The 23,090-nt window shown below is 39.4% G+C and overlaps 4 protein-coding genes across 13 annotated transcripts; 1 reads left to right on the top strand and 3 right to left on the bottom strand.

Annotated features, from left to right (window-relative positions):
* The first annotated feature begins 1,116 nt into the window (after positions 1-1,116).
* On the top strand, positions 1,117-6,584 carry LOC111460890. Of its 7 annotated transcripts, none has more exons than XM_023104237.1 (8): positions 1,117-1,415; positions 2,365-2,808; positions 3,746-3,808; positions 4,706-5,005; positions 5,096-5,242; positions 5,507-5,568; positions 5,919-6,396; positions 6,500-6,584. In XM_023104237.1, the coding sequence occupies exons 1-7, from the start codon at positions 1,214-1,216 to the stop codon at positions 6,393-6,395; spliced, it is 1,695 nt and encodes a 564-aa protein (XP_022960005.1). In that variant the 5' UTR covers positions 1,117-1,213; the 3' UTR covers position 6,396; positions 6,500-6,584. The 7 variants fall into 7 exon arrangements, with proteins under 7 accessions (XP_022960005.1, XP_022960006.1, XP_022960009.1 ...); XM_023104238.1 differs by having other exon boundaries at positions 6,504-6,574; XM_023104241.1 differs by having other exon boundaries at positions 4,706-4,939; positions 5,919-6,567.
* On the bottom strand, positions 6,544-10,164 carry LOC111460892. The gene is made up of 2 exons (XM_023104243.1): positions 9,622-10,164; positions 6,544-8,125 (listed from the first exon to the last, which is right to left on the bottom strand). The coding sequence occupies exons 1-2, from the start codon at positions 9,897-9,899 to the stop codon at positions 6,754-6,756; spliced, it is 1,650 nt and encodes a 549-aa protein (XP_022960011.1). The 5' UTR covers positions 9,900-10,164; the 3' UTR covers positions 6,544-6,753.
* Positions 10,165-11,442: 1,278 nt separating this feature from the next.
* Positions 11,443-14,139, bottom strand: LOC111460899. Its single transcript, XM_023104259.1, has 4 exons — positions 13,932-14,139; positions 13,742-13,855; positions 12,162-12,266; positions 11,443-11,933 (listed from the first exon to the last, which is right to left on the bottom strand). The coding sequence occupies exons 1-4, from the start codon at positions 14,077-14,079 to the stop codon at positions 11,674-11,676; spliced, it is 627 nt and encodes a 208-aa protein (XP_022960027.1). The 5' UTR covers positions 14,080-14,139; the 3' UTR covers positions 11,443-11,673.
* Positions 14,140-15,351: 1,212 nt separating this feature from the next.
* Positions 15,352-21,689, bottom strand: LOC111460898 (ethylene-responsive transcription factor-like protein At4g13040). Of its 4 annotated transcripts, none has more exons than XM_023104255.1 (7): positions 21,396-21,689; positions 19,310-19,464; positions 19,064-19,194; positions 18,066-18,150; positions 16,632-16,812; positions 15,803-15,924; positions 15,352-15,714 (listed from the first exon to the last, which is right to left on the bottom strand). In XM_023104255.1, the coding sequence occupies exons 2-7, from the start codon at positions 19,350-19,352 to the stop codon at positions 15,590-15,592; spliced, it is 687 nt and encodes a 228-aa protein (XP_022960023.1). In that variant the 5' UTR covers positions 19,353-19,464; positions 21,396-21,689; the 3' UTR covers positions 15,352-15,589. The 4 variants fall into 4 exon arrangements, with proteins under 4 accessions (XP_022960023.1, XP_022960022.1, XP_022960024.1 ...); XM_023104254.1 differs by having other exon boundaries at positions 19,310-19,430; XM_023104256.1 differs by having other exon boundaries at positions 19,310-19,424.
* Positions 21,690-23,090: the final 1,401 nt, after the last annotated feature.

Raw genomic sequence — 23,090 nt, 5'->3', positions numbered from 1 at the left:
TTTTAAAAAAATAAATTTTAAATTTTAAAAAATGTAATTAAAAAAAATAACAAAGAGTAAATAATCCAACCTGTCATAAAACGCCATTGGTAGTCTTTGTCTCAAACATCATTTCTTAAATATTTCATTGATCATTTTTAATCAATATGTATAATGTAACCGCACGAGCCAATGTCACCGTCATGCTTGTCCAAAGCATGTTGTCTATGGCCGCATGACAGATGTCCCAGTCTTAGTTGTCGGAGTCGGTTGACAAGGAGGATGTCATGGTCATGCTTGTCCAAAGCATGTTGATTATGGCCGCATGACAGATGTCCTAGTTTTGCTTGTTTGAGTCGGTTGACAGGGACGTCAACCAATTGAGTGGGGGAGGATGTCACAAACATGTAACCATAGGTAACACGCCTTGGACAAACATGAACCACTTGTCGCAATCGCACTTTGATGGCAATGGACTTGCGATTGTGCGACACTCACTTCCCAGCAGCAAGTGAGTTAAGTCTATTCGTTATTTCGTCGCCTGCGGCCAAGCGACGTATGCTCGAGCCTCTGGCCCCGGTTCAAGATTAGAAAACGGGGGCAGAGAGATTTCGAAAGAGAGTTTTGAAAGCAAGATTTGAGAAATTGAAATTGGTGTATCTGGGAATGTAAGCAAAAGGCAAGAACAACGGCTGACTGCATATAACTATCGGGTAGGGACGTCATTTCATAGTCTTCGTCTCAAACATCATTTCTTAAATATTTCATTAATCATTTTTAATAAATATATATAATATAACTGCACAAGCCCGCTCGGTCTTCTCCTCAATCACCTCCTTCGGGGCCTAGCGTCTTCGCTGACACTCGTTTCTCTTTCCAATTGATGTGGGATCTTACAATCCACCCCCTCTCGGGTCTAACGTCCTAGCACATCGCCCGGTGTTTAGCTCTGATAGCATTTGTAATAGCCCAAGCCTACCGCTAACAGATATTCTCGTCTTTTGGTTTTCCTTTTCGATAAGGTGAAATTTGATGGAATTTGTTTGGATAATTAAACGAGAGATTAATTATAATTAGTTAATTAAACTATAATTATACCAAATGTTGATAGTTAGTTATCGACGCCTGAAACTCAAAGAAAACAAGAAACAAAAAAGATTCAGTATATGCATTGGACTCTGAAACGAACTTCCTACATTGATTCTGTTCCAGCTACCGGAGTTCGTCGCCTCCGATGAACAGAGATAAGCATCTGCCGGAGGTGGAAACAGAGACGACGGGGGAGGATGACGAGGAACCAAGTGTTTTGCTACGGAGGAAGAAATTTCGTCGACGCGCTCAGTCTAGCTTCTCATCCACTGACAGCGACGAAACGTTCTCCGAGTATTCCGAGGGACGTAAATTCGTCGTTCGAGATGAACAACAACAAGAACAATGTAAGTTTCGGCAAATTATTCATCGCTGTTTGGATTTCTTTGTTCTTCTCCCGTTCTTGAAATGTACTTTAGTCGCCATTTGAAACTGGAATTTGAGGCTTAGAGGCGTGGAATCGATCGCCATTGTTGCGCTACTGTTATCACGACAGGAGGCCAAAATGAAGCTTCATTAGGCGAAAACACAGTTAAATTTATTCCTTCAAATACTTTCTAAATTCGTGGATCTACTCGATTTCCTTTCTTTTAATTAACCAATTCTCATTCCGTAAATCTTGGCGAAGAAGACGAAGACTACGTGTTCGACGAAGGGAAAGTGATCGCCACAGTTCGTTTTGTTTTGTTCTGATTTGTTAGGTTGCTTAATTAATAATTAATTCTCTTAATTACAGTATTAACTTTACGAAAACTTTTCTGCAGAACAAAATAAGTAACACGTCGTCATCGTTAATAATAATCAATCATTAATGTTCTTTAATTTTCTTGTATGTTTTAGCAACATATTCAGAACTCAGAGATACCGACAATTTAGAACTGGGTCCCGTCCTATGTCAAAATCCTCCTGCAATTTGTTCTTTCTGCTAGTAACTTGCAGCAAGCGTAATTGGGTTCTTTAGACTAACCAGAGCTCTTGAACGTTTAGGATTTGAATTTTTACTGTATGGATTCTTTCCCTAGGATAGGAGTTGGATTCTGTAACCAATCAAGAACAGAACCCTCAGTCAATTTTATCCACCCAAACAAATTGCAGGAGCCTTTTAATTCTGTCAATTATGCAACTGTTGAATGATGGGAAATTTGTTTTTCTTGCCATTGATCTATGGGAAGAACTTGAATGAAAAGCTCTGCTGAAGTTATGTGATTCTTATTATATTTTTGGTACCAAATTTGGGTATTCATTTGGAAATTCGATGTTTCCTTCCTGTTTTATGATTTCTTATTGTAACTTCAGGTACTGGATGCTCTATTGGATCTTCTCGGTTGAAAGTCGATGGTGATCGTCATGCTTTTTTTGAAGTAAGCCCCACTGATGAGATTGAAGCTATCAGCACAAGGAAAACAGGCTCGCTAAATGGCACTGGGATCAAGTTCCAGCATGATCAGATCCCTTCAGCTGTTTCTAATCAACCATCCAAGGGGGAAATTGAGGAGCAGGCTTCATATAAAAGAGTGGAGTTGAGGTCAGAAAATGGAACTCAAGTGGCGGATTTATATCTTGGAAGGATATATGAGAAACCCAGCTCGCATAATTTCTACTGTCCTAACTGTCACGCTTGTGTCACGAAGGTGATTATACGTGAAAGGGAATGGGTAAATAATACTGTTTCTAAACCAATTCCTTCTCCGGTTGATAGATTCAGATGCACCTCTTGCCTCAGTTTCCTCGCCCCTATAGGTGCGTTTCTCATTCTTATCTGATATATGTTGTATGGTTCAAACTGTACTGCAGCAGTTGACTCCTTTAAAATATGTGAGATCCCACGTCCCTCGGAGAGGGGAACAAAACATTATTTATAAGAGTGTAGAAACATCTTTCTAACAAACGCGTTTTAAAAACCTTAAGAGAAAACTCGGAAGAAAAAGTCCAAAGAGGACAATATCTGCTAGCGGTGAGTTTGGGTCATTACAAATGATATTAGAGCTAGACCTCAGGACGTGTGCTAGCGAAGATGTTGAGCCCCAAAGGGGTTGGACACTGAGCGATGTGCCAGTAAGGACGCTGAACCCCGAAAGAGAGTGCACATCAGGGGATGTGCCAACGAGGATGTTGAGCCTCGAAGGGGGGTAAATTGTGAGATCTCACATCGGTTGGAGAGGGGAACAAAACATTCTTTATAAGGGTGTGGAAACATCTTCCTAACAGACATGTTTTTGTCTGTTTTAAAAAATTTTGAAGGAAAGTTCGAAAGAGAAAGCTCAAAGAGGACAATATTTGCTAGCGGTGGGTTTGGGCCGTTTCAAAATAATTCTCGATAGGTGTGAAAACTGTTGCCATCAATGGTTTTGCCACTTACTGATATTGAAAGAAAAGCGTCTCCCTTAAGGATGCCGGTGGCACATGCTGATTGAGGCTTAAAATAAAAAACACACTTTAGCTTTTGTGTTAAGATTAATCATCACTGTGAAGGTTATGCGGGAGTTGACTTGGAATCATGTAATTGTTTCATCTCTGTTTGCAATGTTTTCATAAATAGAGGGAAGGGACCTTTTGAAAATTGTCTTGGCCTTTGGAAACAGTCAAGGATAAAGGGTAGTTTATCATATATGTTTGTGTATGTTGTCAAATGGATCTTACCAGGATTACTGAGTTAAGCTATTTTTTCAATGGGCAGGTGCATGGCTCTTTCCTAAATTGGCTACTCCTGACCGTGAGGAAGAAGTTTTACCCGGACAAGGTATTTGATTTTGTACATGCTTTTGGTGTTTTATGTCTTTTTTTTTTAAACTTTTGAAGATTATCGTAATCGACATGAACTAAGATGCAAATTAGAAAGATTGATATTTCCAATGATACTTGAGCATGGAGAATAAATCTCATGATCCTCTTCATTCATCCATCTAATTTCTCTCCATTCTTAGTTTCCTTCTGGGAAATCAAAGCAGAAGAAGAAAGATCTTTCATCATTTATTTTCACAGCTACGCTTCTGATCCCTTTCCCAAAAAGGATAGAACATGCGTGGCTATTTGAAATTGATTCTTTGCATGTGAGGAAATTACTTTCTGCTGTCTATATAATGTTGAAGCATAGATTTATGAGGATATATGGTTGGAGGAATATCATACCCGTAGCAATAAGTTGGATGATGAAACTCCCACCTCAGCTAGTTTAGGGAATGATCATGGGTTTATAATCAAATAATATTCTCTCTATTGGTACGAGGGCCTTTTGGAAAAACCCAAAGTAAAGCCATGAGAGCTTATGCTCAAATTGGACAATATCATACCGTTGTAGAGAGTCAGGTTCATCTAACATGGTGTCAGAGCTATGCTCTAAACTTAGTCATGTCAATAGATTGGTAAATTCTCAACTGTCGAACAAAAAACTCCAAAAGAAAAAGAGTCGAGCCTTGATTAAGGGGAGGCATACTTTGTTCGAGGGGAGGTGTTGGATGATGAAAGTCCCACGTTGGCTAATTTAGGGAATGATCATGAGTTATAATCAAAGAAAACTCTCTCCATTGGTATGAGGCAATATCATACCATAGTGGAGAGTCGTGTTCATCTAACAAGATTATGACATCAAGTCAAAGCACGCACTCTCATGGTCTTTTCCTACTAAATATGCGCGCAGGAAATAACGCTGCAAGCATAGGGATCAGAGAAAGGGAGACATTTCAAGTGTTGCAGGAAACAAGAGATCATCAAAGAAGTCAAGTTGGTAGAGACACTTCCAGCGTTCCCGATCAGTCAGTTCATTGTGCAGTAACTGATAAAGTTGAAGGTGATCATGCTGTATCTAATTCAACGCCAACTCATTCTTCACGTAACACAACAATTGCCGATGAAGGAGTGAATATCAAACAAGGTAGAGGCAAAGTTGGAGTGAATATCAAACAAGGTAGAGGCAAAGTTAGAGTGAATATCAAACAAGGTAGAGGCAAAGTTTTAATAATTTATATTTGTTGAAATTAACAGAGATTTACTCGAGTTAATATTAATAGAGATTTATTAGTTGAAACAGGACGTGTGGTGGATAGAGGAGTAGAAGCTGAACCAAGTAGGTTTAACAGGTGGGAAATTGTGAAAAGTATAGTGTATGGTGGTTTATCTGAATCAATTACAAGCCTCGGCATTATGACATCTGCAGCGAGTGCCAATACTGCAATAGGTTATTATTTACTACTTTTTTCCATCCTGCTTATAGCATCTAAACTTCATTTGTATAAGAAACATGAACTTGAGTTGTACCATATATCTAGAACAGCATTTTTTAAACATTTTTGGATCTTCAAGAGATGCTAGAGTACGGACATCTCAAGTTACACCATAATATGGAACAGCATCTGTCTTTGAAACATGATATATCCTGGTTTTTTTTTACCTAAACTAAGTTGTGTCAAAATATTAATCTATTTTCACGTTCTTTTTGCAGGCAACATTATAGTTTTGGCATTGGCAAATCTGATTAGAGGGCTTTTTATCCTTGGACATAATGTAAGTAACTGACTTTCTGATAAACCGCAGAGATGAATGTTTATTTAATTTAGACCGATTACTAAAAGAAGTAGATGGTAGAGGAGATAGTGTGCGGGAGAATTGTTAAACTTTCTTACTAAATGGTTTCATCTCAAGACTCTTCGCGCATTTATATCGTGTCACGGTAGTATGTTGAGAAAGACTGTTTATGATTTGGCTTGTGTGATGGTAACACGAGGCACATTCGAGTTGTATTGATTACCTACTTTTTGGTCTCGTCGTATCTTTATTACTTTGTTCAAAATTCCATTACATTTTTGTTTGTTGAATCATAAGCTGTCTCTCATTAAACATACACAATTTTTCAGTTGAGAGGACTCAAGACCGAGCAGTTCAGAAGGACATCTCATGAACCAGTAGACCAATACGAAGTAGTACTGGGAAACCGAGAGAATTACGTTCTACATTGCACGCTTGCCATCATCTCATTCATACTCTTTGGCTTAGTCCCCACTCTGGTTTACGTTTTAACATTCACCAAGAGCAATAACAAGGATTTCAAGCTTGCAGCAGCGGTAGGAGCTTCTTTTTTATGCATCATATTGCTTGCTATTGGGAAGGCTTCCATTCAGAGACCAAAAAATTGGGATGCATACGCCAAAACAGTAGCGACTTACATCGTTATAGCAGCCTGGGCCGGAAGCTTCTCATACATGGCTGGGGATCTACTCGACAAGTTCATCAAGAAATACAATGATTGGTTTGAGCGAAGCCGCTCTGCATTCAGGCTCAATCTGCCTCTGCCTGAGATGAGTTTGGCGGAACCAGCATGGGGATCCTTGTGAGGTAGCTCCAAATATGAAGTTAGAACATTTTGTTATTTTCAACTACTTTCATTGTTGACAGAAACGCACTCAAAATCTCCAATTAATTCACTTTTTTTTGCAAGGAAGCCAAATGGATTGCATTGACTTCCTGTTTACAAAAAGGGAATAACAAATTCCAGACAGTTTATCATCTGGTTCATCTATTCTTTACTTTTTTTCCTCTCAATCTTACTATATAATGAAGAAATGTAGAAGGAAAATGTTCTTATTCACCTCGAATTGGTCTCTGCACAAGTGAAGAAATGGGAACCAAATACACTAACAATCTTTCATTGTTTCCCAGTCTCCCTTTTTTGAGTGGAATGATGATAATTCATTAGAACATCCATCTTGGGGAAGAATGAGCAGCAGCAGTGCTTTGCCTTGGTTTGCTAACTTGTTCCGAGCTGTTTCGCTTCTTCATGATCGAGGAGACCGTCGGGCTGTAGTAGTCATTGCTCCGGTAAGATCCAGCCCCTTGAGAATACATCTTCCTTCCATTTCTGAAACTTCTTTGATTCTCTAGGATTGTTTGACGAGCCATGGGATTTCTTTGGACTGATCCCCATCTGTTGTAGTTTACACAACTCTGACTCCTTCCAACCTGCTGAAACTTACCTTCTCTAGGACTCGTATAGTTTCGACTCTCTGCAGTTTCTGCAGAGTACATTGTTGTCTCTCCCTCGCTGCTATACCCGTTATGCATCGCTGAAACTTCCTCGGGAGATGAACAAGACTGAACTTCACTTAAGGCCCCGTTTACAGAATTGGTTGAGGCAACCTCTTCTCTGTTTTCGATTGGATCGACGAGTTGTCTCTCCATGCTTGGGTATTGTCTCCATTGGTTGTGTTGAGAAACATCCTTTGTGGAATTTTCATTAGAGCCAAGTGGGTTTTGTCTGGCAGGTTGACCCGTAATCACAGCCATGGATACTCTCGGAGGAAAGTTGATATCCCGTAGCTGCATTGGCGCGCTTTCCTTTTTTCGAAGAGGAACTGCTATCAACTTTGGCGATTCATATATTTCAGGTGTAGGAATTCCTTGCACATGGTTTAGGTGTAGGTTATTCATCGGAGCCTCTTCCTCGATCGTGTTTGTCGTAGTGGAATAGCTCGGTCCGGGCAGTTCTTCCCTCGTTTCCTCATCATTCGCTTCCATCGGCTTAAAAACTTGCCTCAATGTAAAGGAAGAAGAATGCTCACTCTTTTGTCCTGAAGACATCAATCTTATGAGTTGTGGCTTTGGTTTGTTAAGTTCCTCAAGACTACCTTCCCAATGTTGGTTTAACCAACCACAAATGATGGGCAGAGGAATCCCAAATTGCATAGGAAGATCCTTCTTACAAGACGACGAAGACGACGAAGAAGTCGATGATGATTTGGTATTCGGAGACGTGGCTAGTTTCATAGGATCACATACCATGAATGCAAGGTTACCTTGTGCATCAAACCCAGCAGACCCGGGACTACACGTTACCCCATCGGTCGATAATTTTATAAGGTTATCAGTAGCTATAGCCACCTTGCCCTCACTAATGATAAGTTCATCTTTGTCAGAAAATCCTAAGAGGTAAACAGCATTGCCAAGATCAAGATTTGGTTTAGAACATATCTTTAAGTGCTGAAGCTGCTGCTGAGAGTGGGAGTCTCCTTCCACTGCATCTAAGCCCACTATTGTAAGATCCAAAATGGAACTTGTAATGAAGAACCTGCAATCAAAGTTAAGTGTTGGATGAAATGATTCACATAATGCGTACAGTTCATAATGCCACCCAAAGGTCAGTTTCCAAGGACAACAAAGGGCTTTAAATTTTACGTTTTCCACCCCGAGCGCTAGAAGACAAGTGTATATAATGACAAAGAACATAGGGTACTATAGCGTAATGACCCAAGTCTATCGCTGGTAGATATTGTCCGTTTTAGCCCGTTACGTATCACTGTTAGCCTCATAGCTTTAAAACGCGTCTATTAAAGAGAGGTTTCTACACCCTTGTAAGGAATGCTTTGTTCCTCTCTCCAACCAATGTGGGATCTCACAATTCACCTCCTTTGGGGACTCAACGTTCTCGTTGGCACACCCCCCAGTGCCTGGTTCTAATATCAAAAGCTGATTGCTAGCAGATATTGTCTGCTTTGGCTCGTTATGTATTTCTGTTAACCTCACGGTTATAAAACGCACCTATTAGGGAAACGTTTTGTAACGTCTCAAGCCCACCCTTAGCAGATATTGTCCTCTTTGGGTTTTCCCTTTTGGGCTTCCCCTCAAGGTTTTTAAAACGCGTATGCTAGGAAGAGATTTCCACACCCTTATAAAGGCTGTTTCGTTCTTCTCTCCAACTGATATGGGATCTCACAATTCACCCCCTTCGCGATCTAGCGTCCTTGCTGGCACATCGCCTCGTGTCCAGCCTCCTCACTAGCACATCGCCCGGTGTGTGACTCTGATACCATTTATAACAGCTCAAGCCCACTACTAGCAAATATCATCTACTTTGGCCCATTACGTATCATCCTCTGCCTCACGGTTTTAAAACATGTCTATTAGGGAGAGCTTTCTACACCCTTATAAGGAATGCTTCATTCTCCTCTCCAACCGACGTGGGATCTCACATAAGTAATAAACAGGTAATACATTGCTCACATCTAAGGATAGTTTTACCTCAAACTCCGATCGGATCGAATATCATAAGAAAAAAAGCAAGTGCAGAAACATAACTCTTCTCCAAACAAGGTTATGCAACAATTGAAAAATTGAAATATATAACCTACAAACAGAAGAGAAAAAAGAAAGGAGAACACTCATAGATTTGATGGTATCAGCAATCAGTTTGCTCACAACTAAGAGTTTCGGTAAAAGATTAGAATGGAACGGAATAAAAGAATCAATAGAAAAGGTCAGCTCGGATGTTCTCCCCTACGCCACCGAACATTAAAAACCAACTTGCTCGATGAATCACTCGAGCCCAGATACATTTTCGGTGCCATAGAGCTAGACCAGTAGTGAGTTAACACTTAAAATCAAACTATAAATTTGCACACAGTTACTTCAGCCATCAATTTCCATATCCCAACTATTTCCACCAAACAAAACAAGAACTAAACGCAAAAGCACAAAACAGCAAGCAGAATACTCCAAAACAATCCCAAAATAAACAAACAAACAAACAAATAAAAGAACCCCAAAAGAAAAAAGAAAAAAAGTCACCTGTGAGGAACGAGAGTGGCGGCGGCGCCGTTTTGGAGGCGGATCTCGCAACTCTCAGCAGCAGAAACGGAGGGAAGATTAACATGGGTGGTCAAAAGAAGGCTCCGGTGGATCAAAAAAGCAGTGCCGGAGGAGGAGGCCCCATTAGAAGAAGAAGAAGAAGAAGCGGCGGAGATTCGCGCCATTGCAGGACCTTTGCCGGAAAAAATGGCAGCCTTGGTTCGCTCGGACTTGCCGACCCCTTTACAGAAGCACAAGGAATCACCCAAAACACCCATTGGAAATGGGATCTTGTAGGTGAATTGGGAAATGGGTGTTTGAAATTATGGATCTAGAACAAGATATCGAAGTGGGAATTGCAGCATTTGAGCAAAAGGGGTAATGTAAAGACTACAAATGTGAAATTTGTCGCCATTTTTGTGTCACACAGAAAGAAAAGAGAAAGAGAAGTGTTGTATAAAGTGTTCGTAGAGAAGAACAGCGAAATGTTATATTTGTTATTTGAGCTGTGCCACTTGGAATGTCGGACCATCCATTCAAATCTCCACACCTTCACGTTTCTATTCGGAACTCCTAGACGTCTCAAGTGAATCGACATTTTAGACATAAACCGAAAACAAAGACTCATAAAATGACCCATTTAAATTTTCTTAATCTTCGTAATAATTCTTTTAAACGTCTATATATTTTTAAAGAAATTGAGAACATTTTCGAGACGAGACAAAAGACGTCTAAACGTCTAAAGTTGAGGGAGGGAGAGCATGAGATTTGTTAAGAGAGTGAGAGAGAAAGCGTGTGGGGCTTATAGTGTGTTTGTGCCCTAAAAAAAATTCTCACAAATTTTGGAGGGAAAAGTGTGGATTACGCATAGTGTCACCCACACTTTATCAAACTTAGTTAGGATCGTTACACGTGTCATATGCTTTAAATCCTTTATCCATGAAATTTTATTTTGAAATTTAAATAACAAAAATGTGGTCAAAATATTTGAATTCTCTAACTTTTAGTAATTGTTTAATGAAAAAATTTTGTATTAAAAAATTGAATTTCCAGTTAAATATTAATATTTTAAAATTGAAATGATTTCTGTCCAAGTATATACAATGATTCTTACCACCATACTCAAAGAAAGGCCAGTTCTTCCTTTCGCTTTCGAGAAGGGAGGATTAAGAAAATCCTATTGATTAGAGCTTTGTCCAAAACCTCCAAGAAAAACATGAAAAAAAGGCTCGAATGGTACGATCCCTCCATCACCCTAGAATGAAAGGGGCGATCTCGTAGTTCTTGGTATGTGAAGATACGTTGTTAAATGCTCCGTTTTATTTTCCCATTGAGGCCGAACCTAAACCTGTGCTCGAGAGATAGCTGTCCATATACTGATAAGGGATGTATGGATTCTCGAGAAGAGAGGAGCCAAGGTAAAAGCCTGTCAATAATATTGGCATGTGTGATGCTACGATAATATCAAACAAACCCTAGACGACCCAAAACGTCGCTAAAACAAAATTTAACTATCATTAACGGTATAACGACATAGACTTTAATTAATTATGTGTTCATAAATACCTTTCTTCAAGATCATCTTTTAGAAGCAAATCAAGACGAGTTTTTCATTTATGTCCGATAACCTAAAATCATGGCGATCATTTCAAAAGTTAGAAAATCTCAACCAAAAATAGGTAAGAAAATGTAGAGTAAAAGAAGCTCAAGATTCCACAAGAAAGTTAAAGAAAATGTGTATATGGAAGAAGCAACAGGACCTTGCTGGAACTATCATCTTCAACTTTTGCTCTTTTCTTCTTTCTGCTGCTAATTTCTTAATTTGGAAGAGAAATATCAGTTTATTGATAATGAAACACAAAGTAAACAGACCTATGAAATTAAACAGAGAAAAGGAAATTAAACATAAAGAACAAAATTGTCAACTATCAGAATTCTCTTCTTATTATATCATAATCCACACCATATGGTTATAATCTCTACTTGTATATTGAAGAATCCAAGAAACTTTGGATCCTTTCCTTCCTTGATATATGGGGAGATAAAAATGTTTCAAGGATCCTTTTTGTTTACTTGCCCAAGTACCCTCTGTGCGTAGAGCTGTTGCTCCCGAGCTTGTTTAGCGGCTAAAGCTTCCTCGTCCAGTACTTGGATCGGGGACCATTCGGGTAATTTCATCCAGCTACTACTTTCTTCGAGTATTGTTTCTTTGTAGCTTCTGAAAACAGGTTTTAGTTTGAGTGTGGCGTAATCTATTGCTGTCCCAGCGACGGTGAACATAATAGAGTATCGAACAGAGCCGAGCCGACCACCTGAAAAGAGAATATACGCTGTAGATTCATAATATTTCATCTCTACCCATTTGTGTACCCTATGAATCATCAAGTTCTAGTTCAACCTAAGCAAGGCTCTCCCTCATTCAACAGCATCAAATTATAAAAACATCCTTCTATCTTTTCCTTGACTCATTCTAAGTCCAAGATAAAAAAGACAGACTTGCTTCTGTACATGTGAGAGTGAGGGATGTGGAATTAATTAACCTTGAAGGCGTCCAAGAAGAGCTCCGGTCCCGAACCCTGCTATTGCAGAGTTCATAAGGTCGTCAGGTTCTGACCTTCGAGAAACTCTAACAAACTCGCGTGCTCCTGTTAAATGTATGAACTTAGTTATTTTTTTTTTCATTCAATATTCATCTTGTTGGAAACAAAACTGTTTTTTAATTGAATAAAACAAAAATTTCCATTGTTTCTGGAAGCACTACTCCAACTTTCTTTTAAGTTGGAAAAAGTCGTTCATTAGAAAATAACAGCACAAGCAGCAATAGCAGTAGCTATGAAAATAGAACAATCCTGGAAAAGAAATATACTGCCGGAAAAGGCTACGCCATAACCTTAACACTAGGCCGACAGTTGAAAGTCACAAATTCTGGCATAACTACGAAGATCAACTCTAAAAGGTCTAGAACAAAGTATTAAATAAACATAGCTAAACTCCACAGCTCAGAATTCCCAAAAAAACAGAGCCTGTTGTCCTTGTGAGCATAGTTCATGATGATGTTAAAAATGGAGAAGAAGTTGTTGATCTAGACTTGGGAGTCTGTGAGGAGTAAGTGCCAAACAAAAATTGGAAGGAAATAATAGGAAAATGAAGCTCTTTCACCTCTCTATCAATCTAAAGAAGAAATCTCATGGAAATTGAGAAGGAACTAAGAGTAATCGAACAATGGTTAAAAGAAGAATCCCGTCACAGTTTTGTGTTGATGTCTCGAGCTTCAGTGGTAGCTACGAGGCAGGAAAGTAGGACATCAAGGCTGTTTGACGACTACTAGTTTATTCCTCTTTGCTTACATCTCTCTGCCTTCGTCTGCCAATTAGTCTCTCAAAGGAACTCACCTCCCCATAATAACAGTATGGATACATAATGGCACACAATGGTGAGCCCCATGGTGAAAGTGCTCGTCATTGCTTCGAAGTGAACCCCATGCCGCCTTGCACCATAGGCGCACACCTAGGTGCACTTAGAGAAACTACTCGGAAATAGTAAATGGAATTCAAAGTTGATTACGATCATTTTGACAAAGTACATCGCTATATCAAGGGTTGCAAAAGCTACACCATCACATGCCAAAATCATTTCACTTGTTCAGGTCACTTGATAAAGGTTGAAATAATCCAAACCAATAATAAGCTCCTATAAATAGAATACCCAATGCAGGAAAGGTATGTATCATACAACGAGTGCCCAAATTTCTACCTCCTATGTTCCTCCCTAACTCTAATGAATCATCTCTTCCACAATGAGTTGATGACTTGACCATCGAAACAGACTTCTACAACTCACCACCACACCAATGTGAAACTATATAATTTCGATCCAAATGAAACTTTAAATTGTGATCCAACATCCACGTTGTCCATCATCAGAAAAATAATAAACCCTAAAGGACGGGCAATATAACAAGCTAAAAACATTTCCATTCTCATCGTTATTCGTGAACGCCCTAATCTTCTTAAATAAGCAGCAGACTACACAGTTTCCTAATTAAAGTAACATTCAACAAATCCAATTACAATAAAAGCTTTCATAAGCAAAATTTGGAGCATCAAGGAAAAAAAATTACCACAGTAGCAAGCAGCGACAATGGACAAATTCGTAGCATAAGTCGCAGAAATATTTGCCAGACCATGAACTTTCCGATGCTTGGACACTAGTCCGGCACCTCCCCCAACAAATCCTGCAGAAAAGAGAATATATAAAACATGGATGAATTTTTAGGTCGTTCTTGAGAGACACCGGAAACATACACAGACCTGCGAGAATAGTGGGGAAAATGATGCGTTCTTTCCAATCGCCATAGTTTGAAGAAGAAGAAAAAGAAGAAGAAGAAGAAGAAGAAAGGGGAGTGTCTGAATCTAGGGTTTTGGGACCGCCGGAATCCATAGCGGCTTCCGAGAGCATCCGACGCCAGATGCTACGATTGAAGAATTGAATAAAGTGTCACCGTCCGTTCATCAGCCTGGAATGAAAGTAACTGTACAATTATTTTTTTATTACTATTAAGATAAATATATATTCTTTTTTACTGAAATTATTTTACTTAATCTCTTCCCAAATTTTAAAATATTATATTTTTACCTTTTACCTTTCAAGATTTTACCTATTTACTCCTATGTTTTTTAACTAGCATCCCATGCTTCAAGTGCACCTCTATATCGATTAAATCACTCTTAACTTGTAAGTTTAGTTGGTTGAACCAGTAAACCATACGAGCTGGTTAGATGTGTGAAGCAGAGAGCACGTAGTATTCTCTTTTCTTGATCCGGCCTTTTCTTCAAGTCTAGTTGGTAGAACCGGTGAACCATGCGAGCTGGTTAGATGCATGGAGCAGAAAGCTCGTAGTATTTCCTTTTCTTGATCCAGCCTTTTCTTCAGTCTAGTCAGTAGAACCAGTGAACCACATGAGCTGATTAGATGTGTGGAGCAGAGTGTCACAATCGCACTTTGATGGCAACGGACTTGCGATTGTACGGCACTCATTTCCCAGCAACAAGTGAGTTAAACCGATTCGTTCTTGAGTCGCCTACGATCAAGCGATGTATGCTCGAGCCTTTTGCCCCGGTTCAAGAAGAAAGTTTTAGAAAATGGGGGCAGAGAGATTTTGAAAGAGAGTTTTGAAAGCAATATTTGAGAAATTGGAAATTGTGTTATATGGGAATGTAAGCAAAAAAGGCAACAACAATGGCTTACGGCATATAACTATTAGATAGGAAGGAGTTGACAACTAGTCATATCCTCCCATAGTACATTTTGAGGCATTTTAGCCCTTGCAGGTGTAGACACGATTTTGGTGAACGGTCATACACCCTCATATTAACCCAATATGGAATGATAAAGACCTATCTAGGATGCAACCATGGACAACACATCCTAAACAAGCAAGACCGAGATATCTGTCATGCAGCTATTGACAACACGTCTCGGACATGCATGACCGTGACACAAAGCACTCGTACTATTCCCTTTTCTTCACTTCAGTAGTAAAATCAGTGGTAAATGCTCGGCTATTAAGTCATGTTCAATTATAATATCGTTCGATTGTAATTTAGAAGTACTTTCAAAACGAGTCAAAAACTATCTTAAATATTTCACGAGACAAGCCACGAGCGTGATTTACTCTAATAAAAGAAAGCTCGTCTTAACACGAAACACGAGAAACTCTTACTCGGGTCATCCTCGAACATATGATTTTGAAAGAGACATAGAAGAAGGTGTAATGGAAATAATTACATAGATCTGTATCAGTTCCATATAGATTCAATAAGCAACATTGTTGGAGGCCTCAACACTAATATGCTTATTGGGCCAAAGCTATAAGAAATTGCCTAAAAACACATTTACTTGGGGCTATTCAACGGAGGTTCAACCAATTTGGCTAACCTCTTGGACCATTCTTGAGCTTAAGGCTAGCTCAGGTGATGGAACGGTTAACGTCTTCCCGCACAGGAAACCCGATGAACCTATGCTTGAACTCGGTGTCGTCGACCGACGAAGCTCCAGGCTTGGTTGGTGATCCTGCGCTGAGTCTCTTGTGCTCTGAAAGACATTAAACGAATCAAATGTAACGAGTGAAAAACCGAGAAAAAGGGAATTGAAGAGTTTGAGAGGAAAGCACGACGACTACTTTTGTTCGTAATTGCGTGGCGAGTCATTGCTAAGAAGTCTTCCCATTTGAACTTTTGGAGTTCTTGCTTCTCCTCCTCGGAGAGCTCGAAATTTGGTTCACGTCCACATACAAAAGCAGCTCTGCAAAACCAAGAGCCTAGTGAGCTTATGGTAGCTAATACGACCCGAAACAACTTGATAAGTAAATGAACTAAATGATATGCAGTACTACGACTCTCCACAATGGTATGATATTGTCCACTTTGAGCATAAGCTCTCGTGGTTTACTTTTGGTTTGCCCAAAAGGCCTCGTACGAATGAAGATGTATTCATTACTTATAAACCCATGATCAACCCCTTGACTAGCCGATGTGGGACTCCTCTCCTAACACTCCTCCCCTCGAACAAAGTACACCATAGAGCCTCCCCTGAGGCCTATGGAACCCTCGAACAACCTCCCCTTAATCGAGTCTCGACTCTTTCTCTGGAGCCCTCGAACAACTCGAACAAAGTACACCCTTTGTTCGACGCTTGAGTCACCTTTGACTATACTTTCGAGGTTCACAGAATTCTATTGACATGGCTAAGTTAAGGGCATGGCTCTGATACTATGTTAGGAATCACGAACCTTCACAACGGTATGATATTGGCCACTTTAAGCATAAGCTCTCATGGCTTTGCTTTCGGTTTCCCGAAAAGGTCTCATACCAATGGAGATGTATTCCTTACTTATAAACCCAAGATCAACCCCGTGATTAGCCGACGTGGGACTCCTCTCCCATATGTTGTTTATCGCTCGGAATGAATATTTTTAAAAAAATTAAATGAGCGATTTGAAAAACGAATACCTGTCGTACAAATGAGCAGCCTCTTCTTGGGAACCAAACGTCCCCAAATGGATCTGTTTCTTGTCGACTTTAATTGCAGCCTGCCATTTCATGTTCTTGAAGTAGACGCCCCTCATGATTGATAGCTCTTGATTATGAGAGTTCTTTCTCCTATGTCTCTTCCGATGTTTTAGTGGATGCCCTACAAACACAAGTCCATGTATTCTAGATGAAATGCACGAACTCGAACTCGAACATTGTGCACAATGATATAGGGGTGAGACTGAAAACAAGTGTCTTACGAGTGGTCGTGATTGATACAACCCAAAATATATTGCAATGTAAAAGATAATTCGAGGTACTTGGACCTTCCCTATCTTGTGATCACTCGAGCCCTAAACCGACTGAATCAGTAATATAACAGCCCAAGCCCACCACTAACAGATATTGTCCACTTTGGCCCCGTTACGTATCGCCAGCAGCCTCATGGTTTAAAAACGTGTATGCTAGGGAGAGATTTCCACACCCTTATAAGGAATGTTTCGTTCCCCTCTCCAACCAATGCGGGATCCCACAGTCTACCCCTCTTGGGAGCCTAGCATCCTCGCTGGCACATCACCCAGTGTCTGGCTCTGGTACCATTTATAGCAGCCTAAGTCCACCGTTAGCAGATACTATCCGCCTCACGGTTTTAAAACACGTTTGTTAGAGAGAGGTTTCCACATCCTTATAAGAAATGTTTCGTTCCGCTCTCCAACCAATGTGGGATCCCACAATCCACCCCTCTTGGGTGCCCAACATTCTCGCTAGCACATCACCCGGTGCCTGGCTTTGGTACCATTTATAACAACCCAAGTCCACCGCTAGCAGATACTATCCGCCTCACGGTTTTAAAACATGTTTGCTAGGGAGAGGTTTCCACACCCTTATAAGGAATGTTTCGTTCCCCTCTCCAACCAATGTGGGATCCCACAATCCACCCCTCTTGGGTGCCCAGCATTCTCGCTGGCACATCACTCGGTGTCTGGCTCTGGTACCATTTATAACAACCCAAGTCCACCGCTAGCAGATACTATCCGCCTCACGGTTTTAAAACGCGTTTGCTAGAAAGAGGTCTCCACACCCTTATAAGGAATATTTCGTTCCCCCTTTCCCACTCTCTCTATTTGTAACCAAATAACATAACTAACGCCCCAACTATTCACTAATATACCGTATAATATCCTAATTATCTTCTAATGGCCTTCCTATCAGTCACGATGTCGTTCCTCATGCCAACTGCAAATCGATATTGAACACGAAACCGACAGTGCCTTCGCTTACATCCAAAGTGTTCAAAACAGTGCAAAAATAAGCATCCTGATCAATACATACACTACTCTATATGTCAAAAGCAAGCCATAAACAACAACAAAGCTATGATCATCTGATAAACACATTTCATAATCAGATAACCTGAGATAGGCTGATTGGATTGTTCTTTCAGCGAGGTCAAATCCAATGCATTTGCAAAACTGGATTCCATATTTACAACAGAGCTCTGTAAGAAAAGACGACGTTCGGAAAACAACAGTCAGGTTATAAATCCACGTGCTCGAGAAGCAGATATAATGAACCAGAAAACGTAAACTCGATGCTAAATATCAGAATTTTACTCGACATACCTAAGTGGTCGATTTAGATGCAGATTTTTCATAGATCTTCATATGTTATGAACTAAGTGTGATGTCCCACGTTGGTTGGGAAGGAGAATAAACCACCATTTATAAGGGTGTGGAAACCTTCCCCTGGCAGACGCGTTTTAAAGTCTTGAGGGTAAAGCCCAAAGAGGATAATATCTACTAATGGTGGATTTGGGGCGTTACAAATGGTATCAGAGCTAGACACCAGACTATGTGTCAGCCTTCTCGTTGTTCCCCGAAGAGGGGGTAGACACGAGGCGGCGTGCTAGTAAGGGCACTGGGCCCCAAAGGGGGTGGATTTGGGGGCGGTCCCACATCGATGGGAGGAAGAAAAGAGTGCCAGCGAGGACGCTGGGCCCCGAAGGGGGGTGGATTGTGATGTCCCACATTAGTTGGGGAGGAGAACAAACCACCCTTTATAAGGGTGTGGAAACCTTCCCCTGACAGACGCGTTTTAAAGCCTTGAGGGGAAGCCCGAAAGGGAAAGCCCAAAGAGGACAATATCTGCTAGCAGTGGATCTGGGGCGTTATACTAAGATTCTCAAACCACTATCTCAAGTAACATGTAAAGAATGAAATGCAGAAATATTTCACCGACTTTTATCAGGAAAAACCAGGAAGCTTAACCAATGAAGTTATCTAGATCTAAATATCATTTCGAATGTCAACGTTCAGCAATGAAATCGGGAAAACTTAGTAGAAATCTAAAAACGAGACCGACTTGCTTACGAGATAACTTGTATAAATGTTAACACAATCATATGAACGTACCCTATCTGTGATGTGAACATCATCAGAAGACGTGGGATGCACGGTGACAAATTTGCTACTCGGACTAGGATTTTCGAGAGCGATTCCGTTTTCTGAAAACTTAGGAAGTGAAGCTACAGATGAGCTTTTCCCTGAAATGTAGCAGGAAATTTCAATTAACAGTTTTAAACAAATGGATTAAGAACCTAGCGAGCTCGGAAAGAAACAACAAACAACCTGTTATCTCACGAGAATATGTAAACGTACCAGCGCATAGTCCCAAGAGCCTGCGCCGTCTTAAGCTCACCATAGTTGATATCAATCGTTACGTCGGGCAGAATGTATGTGACAATTTGTTGCAGTCAAATTTTGAATGTAACCTCTGATCCTATACAGAGAATATTAACCATTGTTGTGAGCACCTGAAGACTCAAAAATATTGATGAAGTTGGTGAGTAGCAAAACAAGAAGTTCAATTCCTCTAGCATTCATGTTCATGCTTCAAGCTCAATCGATTCACCTGAAAAAAAAAACATGATTCTTGCTTTTTCCTTGATATGAAAGTCAAGAGAAGATGACGTGTGAGATCCCACGTCAATTGGGAGGAGAACGAAACATTCTTTATAAGAGTGTGGGAACCTCTCCCTAGTAGATGCGTTTTAAAAACCTTGAGGGGAAGCCCGAAAGGAAAAGCTCAAAAAGGACAATATCTGCTAGCGGTACGCTTGGGCTGTTACAAATGATATCAGAGCTAGACACCAAACGGTATGCAAGCGAGGACGTTGAGCCCCAAAGGGAGGTGGATTGTGAGATCCCACATCGATTGGGGAGGAGAACGAAACATTCTTTATAAGGATGTGGAAACCTCTCCCTAGTAGATGCATTTTAAAAACCTTGAGGGGAAGCCTAAAAGGAAAAGCCCAAAGAGGAAAATATCTACTTTGGGTTGTTACAAATGGTATCAGAGCTAGACACTGAGCGGTGTGCCAACGAGGACGATGGGCCCCAAAGGGGAGTGGATTGTGAGATCCCACATCGATTGAGGAGAAGAACGAAACGTTCTTTATAAGGATGTGGAAACCTCTCCTTAATAGACGCATTTTAAAAACTTTGAGGGAAAGCCCAAAAGGAAAAGCCAAAGAGGACAATATCTGCTAGCGGTGGGCTTGGGCGGTTACAAATAGTATCAGAGCTAGACACCAAGCGGTATGCAAACGAGGACGTTGGGCCCCAAAGGGAGGTGGATTGTAAGATCCCACATCGTTTGGGGAGGAGAACGAAACATTCTTTATAAGGGTATAGAAACCTCTCCCTAGTAGACGCGTTTTAAAAACCTTGAAGGAAAGCCCAAAAGAAAAAACCCAAAGAGGACAATATCTACTAACATTGAGCTTATGCTATTACACGACGGATCAAAGAACACAAGAAAATATGTTTAGAAGAAAGGAAAACGAAGGAAGTGAGAAAGGATGAAGGCTAAACGATACACAAAACACGTTTTACATCGACAAATTCACGAAAGTTACTAACAAAATCATCGAGCTAGCCAACATGATTGAAGTCCCAAAGCACCCCACAAGACACAATCTCCAAAACTAGTAACCCAAATTTAACTCCCATGCCTAAACCAATCCGTAACAATGAGAAGAAAACACAAAACAACTAGCTGTTCATTTCAAATCTCAGTATTCTCTAAAAGGATTTACAAATTCCATCAAATTTGGCAAGAACTCAAACAAAGTAACGGTCCAAGCCCACCGTTAGCAGATATTGTCCTCTCTGGGTTTTCCTTTTCGGGTTTCCCCTCAAAGTTCTTAAAACGCGTCTTCTAGGGAAAAGTTTCCACACCAAGGGTATTCCGTTCTCCTCCCCAATCAATGCGGGATCTCACAACAACGCAGTATGCAAGCACGATAACATAAAATCATATGAGTTTCAACACAATGAACACTGAAGAACAAGAACTCCAATCTCCAGAAAAGAAGAAATCAAAGAAAGAAAAAGGGAATGACAGAAACCTTGAGCATCTATCAATTTTCATATCACTAATTCAAAAGCAAAACCAAGTGAGTCCTTATCTCTCTCAAGAAATAAGTCAACCCAACCCCCCCAGCAACCAACCACCACCATTTCTTGTAGGAGAGGCCAAAAACAAGGGAACCCCCAATTGCTCAAACGCCCAAATGCAAAGCCAAACACCAAAAACAAGACAGACCCAGAAAGGAAAAAGCAGAGAAAACCACAAAAACCATCGCACAAAGCTCAAATGAGGCAGCCATGGAAACACCCAAGTGAAGCAAACAAAAGGGCAAGCCATTAAAGAACAAAGCAACTCAAATGTGCAGTAATATACCTGAAAAAACAGCAACCATGGCGGATAAACAGGGTCAAGAAACAGAGATTTCAAAGAATCAGAGAGCAATTGAGGAATTGAAGAGGGAAAACAAGAACAGGGTTGAGGAACTCAATGTGCAAACGAAGAACATGCATCGGAAAACTCAATAGAACAAGAAATTTGGAATGGGATTGATATTATTGCAGCATTTTTGTGGGTTTTTTGGGCTCAGAGAAGGTGGTAAACTGGTGACATGGTGGTGTTGCAGAGAGAGAAGAAAAGAGAAATTGTGGGTTGGAAAAAGAGTTGGTTGAATTAGAGAGAACGAAAGGGTAATGGCTGTGGCTCTACATAAACTTTTTAATTCCGGAATTGCCCTTTCCATGCCATTCTAAATCAGCAATCTAGTATATATCTTTTTTATTATTATTATTATTATTATTTGCAAGAGCTGTGGACATTTATTTATGGAAATTATAGTAATTACATAGACCACGTGGCATAATACTAAATATTTATTAAAATATTATAATTTTAATTAAAGAATAATTTTTTTAATATTTTAATATATTGTTAAACTTAGGTTACAAGTTGATTGAGCGGGTGACGTAAACAACCCAACTAGTTTTTTTAATTATTAAAAAAAAAGGTTACATTAATAATTAAAATTTCATAAAATTTAAATGTCAAACCTATTAGGATCGGTTACAAACCTAAGATAGGGTTGAGTTGGACTGTAACCCTATTTTTGAGTTAGTTGGGTTGACCTGACCAAGAAAATGTTGACACTCAATTAGTCACGCTGGCTATTGGAAAATTTTATCCTTTTGTTTTCTACTCTGACGGCCCAACGGGTCATCTACTTAAATGAATCCAAGTTTCAGATGAGCTTCTCCCAATTATGTATGCTCGGGAGTCCTATTCCTTATACCGATGAGATAGTTCCAATTATCGTCCTTTCTCAAAAGTATGTTTTTCTGTGAACATGGCAGGTAAATCCACATATCCAACTGAAGTTTTTAGGTTGGGTTAGATAATAAAAATTGGTTGAGTTGTCAGGTCACGAGTAAAAACTAAAAAAATCTCTAAATTTTCATTTTTTTTTCTCGATTTATCGTAATTTAGTAATAATTGATATATATTTTCAATAAATAAATTAAAATTTTCTATCAACATAAATAAATGTCAATTATTATTGAGCTTAATTCCTTTGGCCCTTTTAAATATATATTTTTATTTATTTATTTATTTATTTATGTATTTATTGGGAAGGATTATTAACCAATTTTTTAATTTTTAAATTAAAGTTTTTAAATCATATTATTATTATTATTTTAAATAAATTAAACCTTAAAATCATATTTTCGTTGACATTTCCAGACATTATTGTTAAATTGACTTTATGTTTTGAGTTTCTAATTTTGTCACGTTTGTAAAAGAACGTCTCCATTTTTATTTTAGTTTATTTATAATTATTAAAATTAAATTTATACAATTCATTCAACAAAATTAAAAAAAAATATATTTTAATATTTCAAGTTTATTTTTCCGTTGGGAATCAATAAAATATAATAAATTTTATTAAATCACAAATAATAATAATAATAATAATAATAATAATAATAATGGGGTTTGTGAGGTACAAAATGACGAAATTGTCTTAAACAAAAGAATAATGAATCTATTTTTTTTGTCCTTAGTGCAACCCACTAT

Source organism: Cucurbita moschata, unplaced genomic scaffold (genome assembly GCF_002738365.1).
Source record: "Cucurbita moschata cultivar Rifu unplaced genomic scaffold, Cmos_1.0 Cmo_Scf00024, whole genome shotgun sequence".
Classification (NCBI taxonomy): domain Eukaryota; kingdom Viridiplantae; phylum Streptophyta; class Magnoliopsida; order Cucurbitales; family Cucurbitaceae; genus Cucurbita; species Cucurbita moschata.
Note: the sequence above shows the minus strand (reverse complement) of the source record. Positions and strands in the feature narration are given on the sequence as shown.